Consider the following 21,979-nt stretch of genomic DNA (forward strand, 5'->3'; position numbering starts at 1 on the left):
TCCTCGAAAGATCATCTAGTCCAACCCCCCTGCCAGATCAGGATCCCCTAGAGTAGGTCACACAAGAACGTGTCCAGGTGGGTTTTGAATGTCTCCAGAGGAGGAGACACCACAACCTCTCTGGGCAGCCTGTTCCAGGGCTCTATCACCCTCAGAGTGAAAAAGGTTTTCCCTATGTTTACATGGAACCTCGTATGTTCCAGTTTGCACCCATTGCCCCTTGTCCTGTCACTGGACATCACTGAAAAAAGCCTGGCTCTGTCCTCCAGACACTCACCCTTAACGTATTTGTAAACATTGATGAGGTCACCCCTCAGTCTCCTCCAAGCTAAAGAGACCCAGCTCCCTCAGCCTTTCCTCATCAGGGAGATGTTCCACTCCATCATCTTTGTGGCTCTACACAGGAGCCTTTCAAGCAGTTCCCTGTCCTTCTTGAACTGAGGGCCCCAGAACTGGACACAATATTCCAGATGCGGCCTCACCAAGGCAAAATAGAGGGGGAGGAGAACCTCTCTTGACCTACTAACCACAACCTTTCTAATACACCCCAGGATGCCATTGGCCTTCTTGGCTACAAAGGCACATTGCTGGCTCATGGTCATCCTCCTGTCCACCAGGACCCCCAGGTCCCTTTCCCCTGCACTGCTCTCCAGCAGGTCATTGTGATAAAAACTTGGAGACACCTATAATGAGGACTGTGTGAAAAACTAATGTGTTCTAAATACATTTCCCAGCACATGTTTCAAAAGCATTTTGTTTAAGAGATAACAATCAAGTCCCAACCCACCAAGAAATAAGCATATACTACACTTTAAGGCAGGAAGTGATTGCCCAACCTGATTGGCTGGGACTTAAGACAAGGGCCAATATGAATGCCACTGAACTCCTCTGTGTGCTCAGTGCACAAGCTGCACATCTTTTTTTTCCCCCAAGACTTTAAAGCACATCTTCCTTCATCAGCTCCATCTGCAAACAATTGTACTTGCAGTCACAAGAAGCTCACTTCAGTGGAGTTCTCAAGTGGCTAACACTAACAACTTCAAAGAGTAAGTCCAGATCATGGGTCTACTGGAAGCTCCATGTTTTACTCTGAATGAAGAGTATAAAATTTACTCTCTCCAAAGTAACATAAGAAGTTGATAGATCAGTTTACTTGGAAAGTTAATTAAAGCAGATATAAAATCTAGGTTTATAAAATTCAGTTTTATAAAAAAATGGGGCAAATGGATTTCAGAACTTAACATCAGTGATGTCACAATAGTTTTGACTCTCAAGGGAAAGCAATCCCAGGTTGTTTCTTAAGACATGTATTTCAACAACCCACAAGTAAATTTGGCTAAGAACTTGCTACCTGAACATGAGCATAAATCTGAACATGCAAGGCTCATGTTCCTCCAGTCAGCAGGAATACAAAGAGAAGACAAGAAAGGTACAATGAGAAGCAGATTAGTCTTTGCATACTTTTCAGTTGCTCTAGCAAAGGTCTGTTACGATCACAGAGGAGGATAAAAAAATTACAATGAACTTAATCTTCAGTGGTGGTTCTTCTAACACAACAGAAAGCAAAAGTAAAATGTATGCTGTGTTGGTCCAGTTTGGTCCTTTGCATGACTTACAGAATTTCTGAGGCAGGATTCTCACATGGGATAAAGAGCTGTGATTCCACTGGCTTCAGTGTAAGCTCACCAGTTTATAAATGCAGAGGACCCAGGCCCATTCTGTTTGCCACAATGAAATCTTTCTAAGGAATGGAGAACACAAAAACAGAAAGAGATGTTTCAATGGTGGGTACAAGCATAGGATTCAAAACACCTGAGATAAACCTCAGCTTTGACACAGGGTTCCTACATGAACATGTATACATTTTCTCTGGGCTCAGTTCCTCACAGATAAAATGGTGATCCCTAAGGGATGCTGTAACAATATGTGTTCTTAAGAGTGAGGCACTGGTGTCACAGAAACATTTGATAGAGACCCCAGGAAAAGCTGAAGAGCACTACACATTGTCAAGATGGTAAGCAGTGTTATTAAGTGGGTGTGTACAAGCTACCCCTTATGCAGGGATGTGCCATCTTGATATTCTTCACTTACTGAAAAGGAGCAGTGGATGCAGGTCACTTATCCTTCAGGAAGCTAGCAATGAAAAACAAGCAGCTTATCTAGTCCTGCAAACTCCCCTGCATCTCTTCCCTTTGGCAGCAGAGAGCACAATAAAAGCTGAGATGAGTCTCTATAGGAACCCAAAGCTGTGAATCTTCCTCTCACCTTGTCTGGCCAAAATCCCCTCATTCGCAGCGGGAATTTAGGCCAGAGATCACCAGTTCCAGCTCTCTGCCACAATAATAGAGGAGAGGGCTAGAAAGGAAGAAAAACAGCCATAACTCAGCAATTACAGTCAGAGAGGTGCAGGAGATGCAGAAAATATGTAGTCCTCTGCTACGTCTCCAGCTATATCCCCACCCTACTTGACCCTTTCAGATTTCCCCCACCATGACACTGGGTGGTATTTTTTGTTGCTTATAAACAAGGATATTGTATGCCATTTAGAAGAGGAAGCGGCCTAGAACAGGGATAGATTTCTGCCACTTCATGGGGTTGCAAACTCATTCTGCTTCTTACTTGATTACAGGTCGGTATTCCAGCCTTAGGAATGAAACACTGGCAGATACCTTGGGGCTCCCAGGTGCAGCATTATAGAGGCACAGCCCCTAAGACACAGGCAAGCCAGTATGGCATTGCTCCACAGCTTGCTGGAATTAGCAGGACTTGGGATAGGAAGGGGCAAGTTCTCCATCACAAATACAAAAGAATTAGTGAGTGGAGAAAATCAGAAGTGAAAACAAAAAAGGCACAGCTGAAATTTTAGGTGGTTAAAATGAAAAATGGGACTGTGCCATTCACAGCTGGACAGATCGATCAATCAATTGATCTTGTCTACACTGACACACTTTGGAGCTATTATTCACTGCTGGGGCAATTATTCCAGCATAGCAGTGGCAGGAGTTATATCGGAGACAGAATTCAGGTGCTTTTAGTCAGGGGAGAGTTGGACAACAAAGGAGTAAAAACTGGTAAAAGCCATCCACCAGTAAAGATACATGGGATATAAGTTATGCCTGTGCAGTGGCAGAGCGTAGAGGGAATGATAGACTGATAGATAAATAGACACATAAAAGTCTGCATTTTTGTTGTGCAATCATTTGCTGTCTGACCTTATCCTTGCCTCCTCTCCCCTACTCTTGGAGAGAAGAGTGTTTGGCATTATTGTGTCCCCGTCTCTTGCCATGTTACCGTTGACTTCTTTATCCCCCTGCACTGAGTAAGTGGTGCTTCCTCTGGAAGGTGTGAGGAATTTTTCTTCATAAGCCTTGATGTGTTCAAGAGAGGGCTGGGTTCATCTCTGCTGTGAGTCTGACAGGGCCTTTAACAGCCTCACAACACTGGGACAAATAGCTCCTGGTCCCTTAACCCTTCTCAGCTTTGCAAGGCAAGGCCTGGCACTGCTGTTCCTATTGCAAGGGCTTTAGACAGTCTTTCAGGCTGAAATCCTCTCTGCGGTGGCTGGGCAGAGCGGAAATCCAGGGGCTGCATCAGATTGGCCTAATACTACGGCAGTTTAAGTGGTCTGTTTTACCAGAGATTATGGTTTCACTTACACAGAGCACCTGAAAAATGCTGTGGTTTAGGAAGGATTATAGCTGAAAATTCCATGCTTTAAAAGAGAAATAAAGCAGGGGAGGGGCTAGGAAACCTAACATGCCTGGGGGCTGTGCAAACAGGATTAACCTCTGCCCATAGCACCTCTTGCTTCTGCCCACCCACGCTTCCTGTATCTATCTTCTTCTCTGCCTTCCTCCCCAGCAGATCCCCACACCTGCCTTCTCTTTCATAGTACAGACAGCTGCAAAAAGGAGCCCAGGGAATGCCCAGGACCAAAACTTCCCTAGTTTATTTGGCTTTCTTGAAAAATATCACTTCAACTCGCAGCCCCTAAAAGCCGGAGGAAGTTTTGGCCCTCTGCCTGCAGATAGATCTATTAATCCAAATTACCTAGGATCACCATTATCTGGACAAACGCTTCAGCACTCCCAGACTGCTGGTGGTGACTCTGCCTGTCTAGCCTGAAGGTAATTCTGTGAACTCCTTGCCACCTGATGACAACTGATGCAGGAGAAAAATAGCTTTTGAGGTTCTCTATCTACAACAGAGACTGGCACTGGTACATGAAGGCTCACTGGTATGAGTGTAGGGTAGGATACAGTTTAAAAATCAGAAGCTGGGCGCTGATTCACTGCCTACACTAGTGACTAATTAACTGTGCAAAAAGAATCAGATATCCAGCTTCTGTTCCCTATATCCTCCACAAAAGGTCCTTGCCAAACAGAGCTTCCTATAGCAAAAAGGCAGGAGAAATTACAGTCCTCACTTAGCATATCAGAGACTTCACATAAGTAAATAAAGAGAAACCGAACACCTTTTGGCCAAGACTGATCCTTCACAATCAACTGATCCATGAGCATATGTCTTTGCCACAAAGGAGTCTCAGTGATAAGAGACCTTTGATGCTCATCCAGGTTAGAGGTACTTGGAGGAGAACACAGATGGCAAACTATCATTTTTTCAAGGTAGCAAACCTTTAGGAAACAAATGCCTCAGGATAAACAGCATTCACAGCTAGAAACTGCCCAGCCCTTTATTGTCTAGGTGAGCATTGCAGCTTCACAATAAGGTGCCTAGAGTTAATTAAGCCAGTTCTACATTAATGAACTCAGATTTATGACCTAATTATATGCCACATTTATATTTCTCTGTATAAATCAGAACCACCAGAACTAACTTATTTCATAGGCCATTGGCAACACTTGCCATCACAGCAGAGAGATGGGTTTCATTTATTGGCTTTAATTTGTTTACCTGAGGGTGGATGGTTTGCTAGATGATTTGGATCAGATCTGATCACATCATCAATATTTCTCTTTTGGGTGTTCAAAATGAGACCTTTTACAAGTCCCCCACATTTCCTCTCCTCCATTATATCTCTTTGTCAAGGTATCTGTCTGGCAACACCATAAACTAGGAACAACCAGAGTCAATAGTGACTGCTTTTATGGTCAAAGCTCCAAAGTGTGCCACTGTGAGTAAGATGGATCTGTCTGTCTATCTATCTACTAATTGCACAGTCTCATTTTTCGTTTTAACCACCTCGAAATTCAGCTGCGCCTTTTTTGTCAAAGCTTTTACAGAGTTTGGCTTGACAAGCTTTGGCCATTACAGCAAGCATCCTGTTTAACAGATGCTCATAACCATACTGCTCTCCTGAGGAAGGTTACTTTGGGTTTGAGGAGTCAAATTCCCTGGGTCAAACTGTGTAAGTGTAGCATCCTCATATGCCCTCGGCCAGTGAGAGAAAGAGCAGGAAAGGGAACACAGAAGCTTCAGAGCATTCTTCTCCTTCCCAACCCTATGCTTCTTCCTGTCCCCCCTCTCCTGCATGTTCCCTCCCTCACCTCTCCTTTTCCTGCATCCCATTCCTCCCATCTGCCACTGCACACCATTCTCCTCATCTCCTGCTGCCCCTGCAGAGGCATCCCTGCAGTCAGAGCCTAGCCCCCAGGTGCATTAATGCTGTTGTCTCAGCACTGGCTCCTCTGATCTACTCCTAACTTTTTTATTTTTAGTTTTTGTTTTTAAATTAATTTCCCTGTAGATTTTAACCACTCCATTTTCATTTACCCATTTTGTTCTTCCTCTCCTCCCTTCCCCACCCTCCTCTTCCTTCCCCTGTTCCCTTTGTCTGTCTGTGTCCATCCCTTACCCTACCACAGAAAACCTCTCCTCTCCCCTCAGTATAAAGCAAGAGCCTCATGGAGCCTCTCTCACCCCTTTCACCCCCACCACGCCGGTCGGCTCTGGGCAGGCTGATCTTCAGCCCTTCCACATGGCCCTTTCAGACGATGCGTCCACGCCTTGCTACAGTGCCTTCCTTCATCATGGTGCCCACTTTGGGCAATCCAGCAGCCAGCCTCTGATAGCAGGTAACTGGCCTTGGCCACAAACTCAGTGGGGATGCTGCAGTCAAGGGGTTCAGTTTCATCTGACGGGGAGACCAGTAAATGCTGCAAGCTCTTTGACTGCAAGTGGGAACTAGAGCAACCACGTTCCAGTTCTGTGTATGCAGCATGAGTTCTCAGCTCCATGGAGAGCCACAGAAGGATTTCATGCCCATCCTTCATTTTCTAGAATAAAATGTGAAAAGAAGCTGTACACACCTAGAAGTGATGGAGTGTCCCAGTCAGATGTAGCTGGGACTTAGTATAGAAACACTTGTGCAGCAAAATCCCATGTTGCCTCAATAGCCATAACGAGTTTTGTTGGCCCATCAAAGGTGCTGGGTGCTAGCCCAAGGTAGATGGTAGCAGCTTGAATAACCCAGCCAGCTTGAGGATTGGCAGGGTCGTTTGGCATGGGTTGTACACACTACTCAGATAGATAATTATAATATTGCAATATTTGAGTCACCTGGTTTGGGAGTGTCAATGGGAGCTGTTGCCTTCACGTAGCAGACCAAGCAGTTAGGAAACAGGGCATCACATCTGAATGTCAAGACCAGGAAGGGTGGTTGAGAGACTATTATATCTAAGAGCCGAAGGAATACAGACCAGAGGTAGGTGGCCTTTTAGAAGAGGACAGAAGTGAAGAAATAGGTTGCAGAAGATGCCAGCACTTTGAAGCAACAGACAGGAGGTGAGGATATGGAGGAAGGAGAAGTTTTAGGTAGGTATTCAGAGAAACTCTTGTACAAGGTAACTAAAGCAACATTGCAGCAGAAGATCAGGGTGGCTTGGATGAAATAGTGCTTATCATTTTAGGAGACTGCTGAGGCTGTTGCCACTCTGTGGTCAAATAATGTAATTTGGGCTTTTCAGAACAGACAAAGTCTAAATGCAGACCATAGTTCCTAATACTCAAGAAACACATCTTACCTCTGCTTCCTTCATGTTGCTGTATTATTTTTTTATTTTGACCATCCTCCCTTTGTCTTGTCAGGTGAGACTTGCATGAAGCCTCCCTGTAGGAAAGCAGCAAGTAACAGCAGAGAAGACTTTTGTGTTCATAACACTGTCCAATCTTACTGCAGCCAATAAAAGCCTCTGAGCACTTCCTAAGCTAAGGAGTCTGCTGACAGATGCTCTCCAACAATACAGTTCTCTGGGGATGCAGTCATATATGACTACCCTCTATAGCCTAGAAGGCACTGTGTTTCAGGGGAGGCACCTGCCTTAGGACCCTTAGGGAGAATTAGATATGGGAGAAATTGTTCAAAAGCCCAGATAATGTTACTGCAATGAAGGTGCTTTTCCTCATGCAGAAGGCTCCTGAAGAAGGGAGAATGGCTGGAACTGGAAGTATATTATGAGCAGGATAGGTGCTAGCCTTGCCATAGCCCAGGAGTACAAGAATTTAATAATCCTGTCTACCTGTTGGTAATGAGAGGAGGTAATGGAGGGGTCGTGCTTGTATATAACAACATTTAATTCCCTCTCTGTGGGACTCTAACTCATGTTGCTGATACTGTACTTTTTCGAGACTGGGATTTTGACAGATGATCACTTCCCAATGAATTTTCCACACTGAGTTTTGAACATCAGTCTTTGTGCACTCATGTCTGAATAAAAACACAGGGGCATACGTGCACAGATTGAGTAGCAGAGTAAATGTGTATGCATTCCCTCTTGAATGGAAGTCTCAAAATGAATTCATTTTGCCTGCTGCTACATACTGTTTTCTCTAAGTTTTCAGTGACACTGTTTTCTCACTCATCACCTGTTGTTATTCCTCAGTCCAGCCAATATATGAAACCAAAAGAACATGAATTTTAAGCATAAAACTTTCTTGCCTTAAAAGGATGTGAGGGAAGAAAAACGAACTATAGGTGTTCATCATACAGCTTAACACATAGCTACAAATCACTAAAGGAAAGATGCTGATAAAAGAGTAAAAGAGTGTAGAATATAAATTCCTGAGGAATTGTATATTTATTTTTATCAATATTGGGGAGTGGCTGGAAAATGGCTCAGTCTATGTGTCATCTAAGAGAAAGTGAGCTAGGAACCTCAGCCACAGATCAGGAACCTCTCCAGGGAGAAAGAATGAGCTTGAATTTCTTTATTCCTGAGCAAATCACCTCAATAATCTTTAGTCAAGACCTATGAAAGCAATGACACTGGTCTAGCCTACCTCATCCCAGAGAAACTACTTCCCTTCAGGTTAAGCTCCATGTTGATTAGTTTTTGCTTTGCTGTGTAACGTACTTATTTCTGATTCCCTAGCCAAGGTTCATGCTTGTTCCAGGGACTACTTTATCAGTTAGCATTCTGGAACTAGTAGAGCTAAACCAACTCTAATTCTTTCATTGGCATATCCCAGAACAGTTCCAGTGACTCCAGTGGTGCTAATGGACCATACTTAACCTGTCACTTCTAAAGACCAGTCAGTCTCCAGCCCTCCAGTTAGATGGGAAAGACATAATTAGCAGAGGAACAACAAATGCCACAAACTTCTTGTTGAGCTACAGTTCACCTAGGAAATGTGAAAGGCTTTGGATGCCTGGAACAGGCTGAGATCTCAGTAAGCAGCACTGAAGATTGAGCTCTAAACCTTCCAGCAGTTGTGTGGGAAAGATTATTTTAATTTTTTTCTATTTTTTCTTTTGGGTTTTGGCTCAAAACTCCCAGCAGCTTCTGAGATTATTTTAGTTCATTTAAATGCAATAAGCACTAACAGCAGAATACCCTTCTGGCTGGCCCATTTTCAGGCTAACCAGTCCAAATGAGGAAATGCTTCTGGCATCAACCAAGAAGCCTCCAGCTGCACTTCCTAAGAGATGAAAAATAAACTACCATAATCCACCCAGCCCACATCCCTCTCTACTTCTTTGGTGGAGAAAAGATATCACAGCTTGAAGTATTGCTAACACAAAAATGTACCTGTGATAAAAATGAAGTGGACTCAAACTAATTTGCGTGATCCTATTTTTATATGTATTACATCAGCCCCTGTAAGGAATCCAACCAGCACTGATTTCATTCTAAGCACTGCAAATGCACTAAAAGTGTGCCCTTGCACCAAAGAGTTTGCAGCATAAAAAGAAGCTCAGAGAGGTGAAGTGACTTGCCTAAAATCATCAGCAGGTGAACAGCAGAGGTGGGAAGAGAGACAAGCACAGAAAACTCTTGGATCACTTTCCGATGCCTTGCACATTGATCATTCCCCAAAGCAACATCACCACAGTTCTGGAACTGCATCCACTGCATACAGACAAGACCTCAGCTACTCTGGCAATGAATATGCTGCCATTCTCTGTGCAGCTTAGGGACATTTTGACTTAGTTAAAATAGATCTAAAGTCTACCATAAACAAAGCAAATTATTTTGAGCCTCACAAAGCAAAGTTTTTAACATCCATCCTCACAGTGTGAGATCAAAAGTGCCACAATCTTCCCCCAACATTTCCCGTGGCTGGTCAGCACTTACATAAGAGAAGCACAGAACTTGCCTATTAAGCTGCTAGTCGTGTGACAGTGGGACAAAAGGTGATATCAAATCAATACTGAAAGATCTTATCCCTATTGATCACCTGATTCTTTCCCTTTCCAGGTCGTGACATGGCAAGCACCACCTTGCCTGGCTACCCACCCCATGTTCCTCCGACTGGACAAGGCAGCTACCCAACCTCCACTCTTGCAGGAATGGTTCCTGGTAAGTCAGCCTCTAGACTTCAGTAACAGCACACACGTTTGAACGTTACACTAACATTGTAAGTGCTTTCACAGCTGGCTTTGCTAGTGCTTTGATCTTATTAAGGACTATTATTTTCATGCAGAAATTATCAGGTGCCTATAACCAATGTAGCTAACAACCCTTTCTGTAATGCATCGCTTTCCCCCTAGTAACTGATTCACCGCTGCTACGGGCAACTAGCTATCTATAACCTGTGGCAATTAATTGGTAATTAATTAACCTTAGTATTCATTAACTAATGTAATTATTTTCCAATGACCCATGCAGATTATTATGTACTGCTCGTGGCTCAGGATATTCAGCTATCCACTAACTTAGGCTAACAACTTGCCTTCTATCTAAAGCCAGGACATCAAACTAAAAATCATCAATGGTAATTTAGCACCTGCAGTTTTTGGAGACCTACTGTCCATAGCCTAAACTAGCTAAGAACTCAGCAATGATTAACAGCATTTCAGGAGAAACCAAATATTCATTTTTATAAACCAACTACTTACCCACCTCCTGTGTGTAAGATAGTGCTTCCAATCCAAGAAACTATCTACCTGATCCTACATTCAAAGGCAAACTGTTCCTTTGCTACCCAATGCCCTTGAATCAATACCTTCTCTTGGCAGATGGGTTCTCCCACTGTATAGGGAGACTATTTCACCATTTACCCTAGGGAAATTGAAAAGTTGATTTCTCCAGGCTCTATTTGCCACTCATCAGTATACCCAAAAAGACAGAAATACCTCCCAAAAGAGAAGGAATAGGATGATAAAGTGGAGTTATACTTCAAAGAACAAAAAAGATTATTCAAGTCAAATGCATATCTTTACATTAAATCTGATGTCAACATTCAATTAGACGAAGTTTTTTCAGTGGGCTACTTGGGGATCCTGCAGTTGTTACTGCAGCTTTCCACAAAGCATCAAGTTCTGGCTGTTTCAGTCATACCTCACTGGTCAGACCCAGCCTGGCAGCCCTTCTATTCCTGTCTTCTAATGCAACTGAAGCCAACAAGCAGGAGATAAAGAGGCTTCCTGGGAAGAAACATAAGACTTGACTTTAATGGGTCACACTGCAGATCTCTGCAGCCACTAATCTCTGTGAGGGACCAAGGGTGAATGCCTGGGGAAGGGTATGAGCAGATCAAATGGATCTGTACTTTTGCAAAAGATGTCCCAGCCTTCAACAACCTTCAGTTCAGACACTTCCTAAGCCAGACTTTGTATCTTTCTGTTTAATATGAAACACCCTCAATAAATTCCCTCTCCACAAACTTAAACAGTGTTTCTTGAACCCATATAAGCCTTTAACATCTGTAGTAACCTATGACAAATAATTCTGTAGCTGAACTACATATTGCATTAAAACTACCTCCTTTATTTGTTCTGAACTTGCCACCTGCTAGGCTCACTTCATGCCTCATGGTTTCTGTATTAGAAGACTAAACGTGCCAAGATTTAAATACAGATACCAAGAAATACTGTTAGTAAAGGTTCCCAGAGCACAGATTGCACAGAATATAGGCCTCATGAGATCGATCCTCTGTGCTTGCTTGCAACCTCTGTTAAGAGTCCAGGTTAAACGAGAAACAAATATGATGTCACCAGTGGTTTGTTACATGCCCCCAGGCCAAGAAAGATGAGGGGCCAGTGCTTTAAGTACATTGCAAAGAAGAAGCCAGCAAGATGACCACTCTTTAAGAAACATACAGACATGCAAACAAACAGTTTCCAGATGTGAGTGAATATGAGGAAGAGACTGTGTCTTCTCGAAACAAAGGTGCAGAGCTAAAAAGTAGAACTATTCAGAAAGCAGAATTTCAACTCTGATTTTTTGACATTTGTTTTCATCCTGCATTGGGATGACGAGTCAGAGTCTTGAAATAGTTCAATTTGCAAACATCAGGATGAAACATTTCAATAACATCAACATGTTCTAGATGTCAAGACATATTAAAATAATAAAAGGGTTGAAAGGAAATTAAATGAGATGAGAAAGGCAAAATGAAACAAAACAAGAAAGTGGAAACATAATACTTTGTTTCAATTTGCAATCATTTCAGAACTTTTCTTTCCAAAAGCCCATTGAAGCTGACAAGCTCCTGCAAAACATTTCCATTTCAATGAGATAGTGTTTTCCAGTAGAAAATTGTTTCTGAGAAGATTGTTTGACCAGTGGTAACCAAAGCTGCTCTGTTCTATCCATGACAGCCTTTCACTATACTTCTACTTGTATAGTCTAAAGAAGAGCTTGTCTCCAGTAGCAGTACATCCATGCAACATGGTTAGTCATGCATGCAAATATCTCTGAGGTTTATGCAGATGAAGTGGTAATATACATATCCTGCATTTGCCCTTGCCTGTAACTTCAGATCCTTGGCTGCAGACAGGGATAAAAGTCAGTTGTCTCTGAGCACACACTCAAAAAAGCAGGAGTTAGTCACTCAAAGAAGGATGAATCGGGTATTGTGCTACACTTAACCTATGCGTCTGAGAGATGTTTCCTGCCCAGATAACAGAGCATCTTTGATCCCTGCATCAATTCTTCCTCTTTCCCAGAAAGGCCATCAAGTTTCTACAAACTGTTTTGGTGAAGTGAGCATCCGCTGAAGGGAACTGCAGTTCACACAGAGCAGCGTCGAGCCTGCAGAGGGCTGGTGATGGCAACGGCAGGGAGTCGTTAAACAGAATCCAATGTTGATGAGGAAATTACACTTGTTTCATTAGTGATCGGGGAAGGTGATAGCTCAGTTCCTCTTGGTCACAGTTGAGCTCAAAAGCTCATTATCCTGCTGCATGCATGCTTTCACTCCTCGTCAATAAACACTGTTTCCACTGGCTGCCCTCCCTCCTTCCCAGCTCTCCATAGTCAGGGCTCTTTCTCCTCTACTTAACCCATGCTTTAGGAACACTATAAACAGTTTAGGGTGTCAACTCAGAAGAGGGTGAGAGAGAAGCTTTGAAATATAAGAACTTCTTTCCATGCAGAAAGTTTGTATGAGGCACTTCAAAGCAGAAATTCTCATCTGGGTAGTTGTTTTCCTTCTTTGAGGAGCAAACTCATTCCAGTGTATCGCAGATAAGTCACTTCAGTAGAGATAAATCTGGAGTCTGCATTGCTTTTTGCCTTTGTATACTATTCCACAGCATCTTGGGTCATCTCAGCAGGTTTCACCTATTTCTTCCCAGCTAGCTGTCAGGAACTTCAGTGCAGGATGTTTCTAGATAAGGAAATATGCTGAGCTATTTTCATTGAAACAGCACTTAGCCAAGTCTGTCACACAAAATGAGGTTTTATGCTGAAACTAAAAACTGCTGTGACTAAAATACCTTTGGATGGTGATCAGTTTTGATACATACACATTTTCATACTGACTGCTTTGGTTATTACTGTGAATGTCTTTTAAAACTTGGGTGGACAAGCTCTCCTCAAGTTTAAACCAGTGCAAATCACCTGACTTCAACAGACTTCGTTTCTACCATCTGAAAATCTGTGGTTTTGACTTTAACTTTCTGGTGATGTGAGATTTGCAAAGATCACAGTATAATTAATTGACATTTATTTGGTAATTGTATCACAGGCATCCAGCACATCTTGCATTGCCTTCTTTCCGTGTTCCATCGTATCTAGCAGGAACCCCAGATGTTTCCAAACACTTCTGTTGCAACAATTCCACCCCTGCTTTAAGGTAGACAGGAAACTAATAGTCACACTGTTCTTCCACTGACTTTTAAGTGCACCATACCTTTCAGATGACACTAATTGTCCCCCGTCTGTTGGTACTGCATTAAAATAAGGTTATGATCAGATAACGGCACGTTTTTACTTACCAGAATCATACATTTTTTAGTTTTGGGAGATTTTTTTATTTTGAATGCAGCTTCCTCAGCTACCAAATATAATTCCCTTAGCCCTGCACAGCCTGCTATAAAACAAGGAGGCTCAGTTCCTTATGCACAATAAAACTGAATATTTAAGAAGACTATACAGCATTCAAATCTTGTGTCAGAGTCTACTAGATCACAGATATTCTGGGTTAGGCCCCTATTATTGAATGTGAAAAACGAAGCTGTAGTCTAGCTTGTCTTTCAGATGCAGAATAGTACCTAAAGTGCTAATCATTAGAAAATTATTTTCTGAAACTGGAATACAGCAAGTTTTCTCTGTAATTCATTAGCTAAGCATAAAGGTGGGGTTAATCATGTATGAGTTACTTTTCTGACTAACATCATCATAAAGAGTAAGAAAGAAAGAGTGATTCACATGTTTTCCATTTTGTTTTATATTTAAGCTGACCCTGCTCTCAGAACATTTCCAAAACCAAGTTATACTCTCCTTCACAAATATGACATAACCCTCAGCACCTTGTGAACAAATCTTAGCAACCACCAACAGCACTGCTAGTTCCAATGAGTTTATTGTGGGCTTGTCCCACCAAGCTTCCATGCTGGCTGTCCTGATGCTAGTGGAGAACCTTAGATTTTGTGTAAAAGAAAGCTGAGAGCTAATTGCAGAAAAAGCTTGCATATGCAGTCCTACTGCAGCCTGAGAATTGGAAGTCAGAAGGCAATGAAAAATAAACCAGCTTATTTGTATTATTGAATTTAATTATTTTATTTTAAACTAATTTATTTTTTTTTCTGAAGAGGTCAATCTTATTATTTTAATTATACAGGTAAGCAACATTGCACTGAACAAACACCACAGTGTCCTGAAGGACACAGTCTCAGCTGGGCAAGGAAGCTACATACACTAGTTTTCCTGCATGGACACTGGCTTGATGAAACAGCAGACACAAAGCTTCATTACTAACTGTATCTCACACCCTCCTTGGTTTCTTCCAGGGAGCGAGTTCTCAGGGAACCCCTACAGCCACCCTCAGTACACAACCTACAACGAGGCCTGGCGGTTCAGCAACCCTGCATTACTAAGTGAGTACCTCTTTCCCACGGCACACCCCAGCCTCGCGCTCCTTCTGTTTGTCTCTTTGTTTTCTTTTCTTGTTGTTTTTGTTTGTTTGTTTGTTTCTGAAGAGGGTTTTCAAGTATTTGGGCAGGCGCGAGGGCTTTTTCCTCACTCTCCAGTTCATTGTCTAGGTGGGTATATACCTCAAGTGTGTTTTTGTATCTGTTCTGAAGCCAATTCCTCTCTCCTGAGATGGTTCAGAATTCCACATTAGCTCTGGCTTCTCTGTGGGCTGCCTCCACATTTTAGTGAAGATTAGATCAAAAGTTAAATTCAGGTTCTGCTACTCTCTCAGGCCGCAATCAGCATATGTTCAAGGCCTGATTAGAAGTCCAGATGAAGTGTCACTCCTTTCCCAGGCTAAAGCTGGAGCCAACTCCAGGGATCTGGAAATGCCATAGAAATTCTTCTCTTCAGACCAGTTGGAACAGTGTGTCCAGAGTGAGAGATATGCTGGATCACTAGGTTTATAACAGCCAGTAGAGTTTTCTTGCAGTGATATCTGTCTCCAGTAAGTAATATGCCCAGAAATCACCAGGTTTTTTGACTCTTGGGGAAAAAGCCTCCCCTAGGACAACACTTCTAACACAACATTTCTTAGCAAGGGAACAGGGAGAGATTTATTATATGCAAAATAAATCAGCTGAGGTTATTACCTATGTATTTACTGAGGTTTTACAACTGGGTAATAGAGGTACATTTTATTCCAGTGTTGTTAAATCTCAGTAAATATGATCTTAATAATCAATCACTATTTAATACACATTCAATAACCACCTAGAGTGCTCTCATGCCAAAATCCCAAGTAATAAAAACATTGTCATTTTTTTCTTCTCTCCTGGTTTTAAAAATGACCTGTTATACTTTGTCAGGTATACCCAGAACATCTGGCCCTAACACTTTCCTTGTGGCCATGGATCAGGTGTGGCATATTTGTGCTGCCATGCTCATGGGCTTCCCTTTCGACAACTTGCTTATGGTCAGAAGGAGCAAAAGGATATCCTTCCCACAGGGGGACTTCAGAGCCAGAGACCAAGACAGCATCCTTCCACTCAGGCACAGCCCTCAGCTGCCTTCCTCTGATTGCCTTTCCCTAATCCCATCAAAAGCTCAGTCCTCAAGTTCATTCTTTGGGTTCCTTTCCTTTTCTTTCTTCCTTTCTTTTTCAGTTCTCCTTTGTTTCTTTTCTTAATTAGATTGTTTTTTTATTTATTATTTTTATTTTTTTTATTTTTTTTTTTTTACTGTTTGTCCTTTCAACCAGTCCATTCTTCTCCTGTGTTAACTTTCAGGTTCCCCTTATTATTATAGTGCCACATCCCGGGGCTCCGCACCTCCCACTGCTGCCACTGCCTATGACCGCCACTAGTTACCATGGAAACCACATGAAACTGCAGGGCGACAGCTTAGGCCTCCACATTGTACCTGTCTGATCACCTCCCTACATCCCTGGGAAGGGTGAAGAGACCTCCTCCATTCCTTACCACAGTCCAGTTCCTTCCACTTCACCACGAAGGCACCGGACCAAGCACTCACCACACCAGACTGAGACCCCTGCCCTCCGCCCTGACCGCGCCCCGACGCTGGGAAGAGCCGGCGGCCAAGCGGCTTCTCCTGCAGGAGCCCTCCAACGCTCCTGGGCAAAACTCAGCCCCACAAAGTCCCCTTGACTTCCAGGACTTCAGAGGGACTGGAAAACAATGCAGCTGGCAACCATTGCAACACAGGACCCCCATTCTGGGAGCGGTAAGGGCCAGGGGAAGCAGGGGAGAACACTGCTCATGAAACACTGTTCCCCAAAGATATGCTCCTCTGTGGTGGACTCTTCAACATGTGTAACCTGTGATGCTCATCCTGTTTCCCAGGACAGAGGGAACAGTCTGGCTAGAGCAGAGATGGCAGTACAGAGACCTGGCCCATCTGGCAATGAAGAAAAGGACCAAGTAACTGTCTGCACCCCATGAGGGGTTCTCGGTGCACCTCATCCCCACTCTCCAGCGTGGCTTCCCCCATGGTTGGCTGCACCTCACACGTGGTGACTTTGCAGGCCAGAGCTGAGAGGAACCTCACACATACACCCACAATTTCTGTGACACACAATCAGCTCAGACAGGAGGATGGAGCAACATTTACAAAGCAACCAACGAGATGAAGAAATATATAAATAGATATATAAATATAACTGTGTTTTTATGCTTTGTCATGAAGGTCTGTAAAAAGAAAAAAAAAAAGAACAAATCCCCAATTTTCTAAAAAACTCAAGCAAACAAAAACAACAAAAAAACCAAAATAATAATTAAAAAACCCTACAAAAATAAAACTCCAAGTCCCATCCCTCCCCACCACCTGAATGGCAGATGAGTTCCTCTGATGTTTGATGCTCCTCTTTCACTCTAGGGTTTTGTTTCCTTTCTGTTTTGCACTACAATGGGATGGTGGTATTGGAGAGGATTGGATGCCAGCTCCACCCCAGTTGCCTCCTCCTCCTCTCCCTTTCCCAAATCCTGTCTCTGGGGAGCAGTGCGGACAAGTCACATCTGACAAAGTTACCAAACACATCAGTCGACAAAAAGCACTCTGAGTCAACAAACATTTTCCATGTCACTGGTTGGCAAACAAAGAAAAGAAGCCCAGCTGCGCTCTAACTGCGCTGTGTGGTGGAAGGTGTGGGGCTTCATGTGGGCCCATCTGATTGCCCTCTGGACAGCTGAGACTGAGATGGACAAATTCAGGATTGGCTGGGATTATTTGCTTGGTTCCCTAGCCCTTAGCTGCCACTCCTTTTACCTTAACCCCTGTACCTGTGACAACTTCAGTTCACCCACATCCCAACTTTCACAATTTTAGATAAGCCCAACATCCATTCTCCAGATCCCCACAGCTGGTGACAACAGCCTCATTATCTGTGCCCACCACCTAATTTCCTAACCACTGTAGCCTTGCTATATGGGCTCCCTTCAGTTCCTGGTCTGCCTGCTCATACACCTACTAATTATAGGCCTCCATTCAAATCCATATGCTTGCATCCTAAAAGCCAATCCAAACAAACAGCCCCATCTTTTCATCTTCAATCCTATATTGTGCACCCTAATATTTACCCATTATACCAAATGCTCATCTCATGATTCTCTAGGGGTTCTCTGCTCTTTTTGGTTCCCAAGTGACTGGCAAACACTGTTCTGCAAAAGGCTGTCAATAGAAATGTTTATTACTCCTGTATCGTCAGCAGATTCATAAACTGTTCTTGCACTGACACTTCCTAAAAAACACTCAAAGAAAACATGAAGGCAGCTATAGCCTGTCCCCAGGGCATCAAGTCTGCCAAAGTCGATCCTTGCTGTTTTAGAGAGGTTTCAGATAAAACTTGTGGGCTACTGTCCATGGACAAAGACAGGATTGAGAATCAAACCCCTGAAGGGCATAAAAATGAACAGTGGAGCAATCTGTACAGCCAACGTTATGTATAAAATCCAAAGTTAACAGCCTCAGAGGAGATGTGGTTGTGGACTCAGTATTCTATTTTCAAGTTTAACTTGTATGTATGAAATCCATCATCAGTAAACAGCTGTGTCAATCCCAAGGCCCCTTTCACCTAACACTTTTAGCCCTTGCATGGCTCTGATTATAGGTCTGTGTCTTCTTTAATAGGGTGCCCAAATGGTAAGGGTATTTGGGGGCGGGGTGTTTACATAGAAGATATAGAGCTAAAATCTGTTCCTGTACAGAATAAAATCAAAGAGGTTACTCCTGATCTATTAAAAATGTCATTCTACACATCTTACCTCTGAGTAACCTGCTGCAAATACCAGAGTTGTTACACTGTCACCAAGACCAGAATTTCGCCCATTATTTCACCTTATTCTGTATGAGAAGAAAATTGAGTAATGTCTAAAAGTTTCTTTTCACCACTCCTTCTGTTTTCTTCCACAGACACCAGATAGATGCTGGACCCTGTTAAGTCTCCCTTTCAGTTTCTCAGTATGGCCTTTGCTCTACTCATGTCCCACCCAGTTTTACTCTGCAGGTGGTTAGAGCAGAGGCAGTAAATCACAGGACCAGCAAGGACAACCTCCTGAGTAGGCTAGGGAAAAGGAGACTATCACACCTCACACTTGGCAACCTGTAGCCCAGGGGCCACCTCAAGAGAAGCTAGCAGCTCAGAAATGCTTATTTTTATAATGGTGTTTCACTAAACTTGAGACACGAGCTAGGGTATGAAATCAGGATTTGTTTGGCTCACCCATGGCTGGCTTGATTTGACCCTCAGAGCACCAAACCCATTATTGGTGTAACTCCACTGCTAAAAGAGGATTTCCACCAGGCATTGGATTGGTTTGGAATGTTCCTAAGTATGGCATGTAGTCTGACCAGGAAAATTAAAAGGAAAGCAAAATTATGCAAAGGACTGGGCAGTCTAATCCTCTTCCACCACCATCTGTAGACCCCCATGCGAATGTACTGAATTACATTTGCCAAAGAGTTTCTTGTGTTGGTTGTTTTGATTTACAGTCGGTGGATGCATTGTAAAGCAGTATTATAGCTAAAGTCTAGTAGCTGACACAGGGATTTATGTGGTAATATTATGCAGAAGAAAACCATCAATATTCATATAGATTCCATTAGACTGGACTATGCAGGAAACGCAAAAATTCTACCAATTATTTAATATTATGTTATTTGCAAAAACAATTGCTGCTTTGTAGGAAGATAATGTGTGTAATGTGAAGGCAATTCCTCTTGTATATAAGTTCATCTCCATCTTCATCATGGTAGTTATTAAAACAGCCTCGTCTCATCCTGTAGATAAGGAACACGCTGTCTGTACTGTGCAAGTCTTGTGCTCACTGAAAACAAAACAATGTGTTCAATAAAGCACAGCACAAATCCAGAACCTGAGGGAACAGCCAAACCTTGAAAGGACCCCTTCCCCAACAGGCCAACAGTTGCTTCAGTTGCTTTGTTGTAGGTGGATTTTTTTTATTATTATTTGTAATTTTTCTTTTTAAAGTTTTACAAGAAAAAATGAAAAATAATTGGAGCAAAAAGTCACTATGCAAAATCCAGTGAAGGTCAATGGCTTACATCTCTCTCAATTTTGTTGTTTTTTCCCTTTTTCACACCTCTTTCCCTTCAATTTCTAGCTCCCTCATTATTCTTCATTCCCACTGCATTTTTCTATCCATAGAGGAAACAGCATTACTGGTATGAGAGCAGATATCTGGGAACTCGAACTCCCCAGTTCTCCTTGTGGCTCTAGAGAACCTTTGTCAAGTCCAGTTTCCCCCCTATGCCTCAATTCCAATCTTCTGTAAAAGAGGGATAACAATAGTTCTTAATTCACAGGGGGATTGCACAGCTGAATTAATTAGCACCGGCTCAGTGCTTTGAGATCCTGGAAAGAAAATTCTATCAAAGTGTTCAGTATTATTCTGAATAATAATGAATGTTTCCATTTAATTTCTCTCTTTTCCTTCTTCTCACAAATCATTATTCATTTCATAAACTCTTCTTCCTTAGCTCTCCCTTCACTTCTTTCTTCTCTTATCATTCTTAGCTCTGCTGCTACATTTACTTTATCTAAAGGACCAAGCAGGAATGTTATGTGACTGGATCTCCTTCTGTCACCAGTTTTTTGTGGGAAGGAATCTCGTGAGTTCTCAAATGCCATGCTTCACTGAAAGCAACAGGGACCATGGCATTTAAAACCGGGCAGCACTTTCAAGTCCTGTTCTCTGAAGCTCCCACATCCTTTTGGCCCAATGGGATGTGGGGCAAGAAGGAGGGAGGTTTGAACAGGGTGGGTGCATTAAAGTTGACACCCTTGTGACCTCTAAATCTGTTGGGGAGGGTTGGTGGCAATGAGCCCTGCTGTGGAAACAAGAAGTCTGCATGCTTTCTGACCCATCAGTAGCGATGACTCAAACTGAGTAAGACTTCAGAATTAATCACAACATGAATGTGAAGATGTTAAACAAAAAGAAAATGAAAAACCCTGCACCTCTTTCTCCTCTTCAGTACATAATTATATATCCACATCAGCATTTTCTTAAAGGGATTTTTGGTTTGCTGAACTGTTGGAAAACCCCCACGCTTTTGTTTCTAATAAAAAGCACACCTCTGGGAAAAGAAATATGAACCATAGCTGACCCTTTTGGTACTGACAAAATGAGAGCTTCTGAGGGATCTCACAAATACCACAGTGTGCTCCTTGGCTGGGCCTAGGATGGTGGCAAAATTGCAAAGCAAGGAGGGACCACACAATGACAACTGCAGAACTGATCACAAATCCAATCATAAGCACCTTTGCTGGTGCCTCCAGGCTAAGCTAGACATGAGACTGTGGAAGGGAGGGGGCCAGTGCCAAGTGCAGGTTTATATCCATCCTAGGCTACTGTGGCCACTTCTGGCTTTTCCTCATCACTTCAGTTCTGTTTGACTCTTTTCTTTTCTCTTTTTGTGCACATGAGAAATAAAATCAATTTTTTTTTTTTTTTTGTATGTCATTTTTGTGGCTTCTGGCTTGTTTCTCTTTCCCTCTCCTTCTCTCTCTATCCCCCTCAGTGCTTCTCTCTCCAGTGGATTCCCCTTGAGGTCTCCAGGATGTTACATTTGTTCCACCTAGCACCCTTCAGGCACCATATAAACAATACTATGATTGCTAAAAATAACCACACCGTGTGAGAGAAGGCACCACACGTGCTTGCAACCATCCTACAGTGCAATCCAGCCTCTGAGCCCCCACCAGCCACCATCCTGCTCCTATTCAGTGCCAGCAGGATTCCTTCTTCTATTGATCTCACTCAGTTGACTCCAAATGATCCGTAACACATCAGATATCCCCAGGTAGTTCAGAACATGAAAATGCTGTTGGGTAGCCATAACATCAGGAAGATGTGGGTTAAAACCCAGAGTCCCCTTCCCTTTTACACCTGTTTCTTCATAGCCCAAACACCTGCTCCGTGTGCCTCTAGGAGGATTTCAAGCCTTCCAGAATTAGCCCTGATATTCCATCAGGGCACTGTGGGGGCTAAGTGCAAGGTCTCAGTAATATGAAGGTGGCTGAGAGTTCTCAGGTCTTAACCCCACTTCTTTGCTACCCTGGTTTTAGTTTCAGGAGAGGAATTCTGCTAGCCTGATATTTAATTATAGCTTGCTCTCTCTTAATCTCTATTTATCTTGGTCAACTGGGGGGCAAAACCAAATGCAACGTCATTAATAACCCA

The 21,979-nt window shown here is 42.9% G+C and overlaps 1 protein-coding gene across 8 annotated transcripts in view; it reads left to right on the forward strand.

Moving 5' to 3' along the window:
- Positions 1 to 21,002, forward strand: part of PAX2 (paired box 2) — a 100,398-nt gene extending 79,396 nt beyond the window's left edge. For 2 of the 8 annotated variants that reach the window (XM_051619380.1, XM_051619374.1), the window contains exons 8-11: positions 5,826 to 6,035; positions 9,657 to 9,758; positions 14,636 to 14,722; positions 16,068 to 21,002. In XM_051619380.1, the coding sequence (XP_051475340.1) occupies positions 5,826 to 6,035; positions 9,657 to 9,758; positions 14,636 to 14,722; positions 16,068 to 16,189 (521 nt within the window). In that variant the 3' untranslated portion in view covers positions 16,190 to 21,002. Of the gene's footprint in view, positions 1 to 5,825; positions 6,036 to 9,656; positions 9,759 to 14,635; positions 14,723 to 16,048 lie in introns of all 8 variants that reach the window. The other 6 variants (XM_051619375.1, XM_051619382.1, XM_051619381.1 and 3 more) reach the window with 4 other exon arrangements.
- The last annotated feature ends 977 nt before the right edge of the window (positions 21,003 to 21,979 follow it).

Source organism: Apus apus, chromosome 4 (assembly GCF_020740795.1).
Source record: "Apus apus isolate bApuApu2 chromosome 4, bApuApu2.pri.cur, whole genome shotgun sequence".
Lineage (NCBI taxonomy): Eukaryota > Metazoa > Chordata > Aves > Apodiformes > Apodidae > Apus > Apus apus.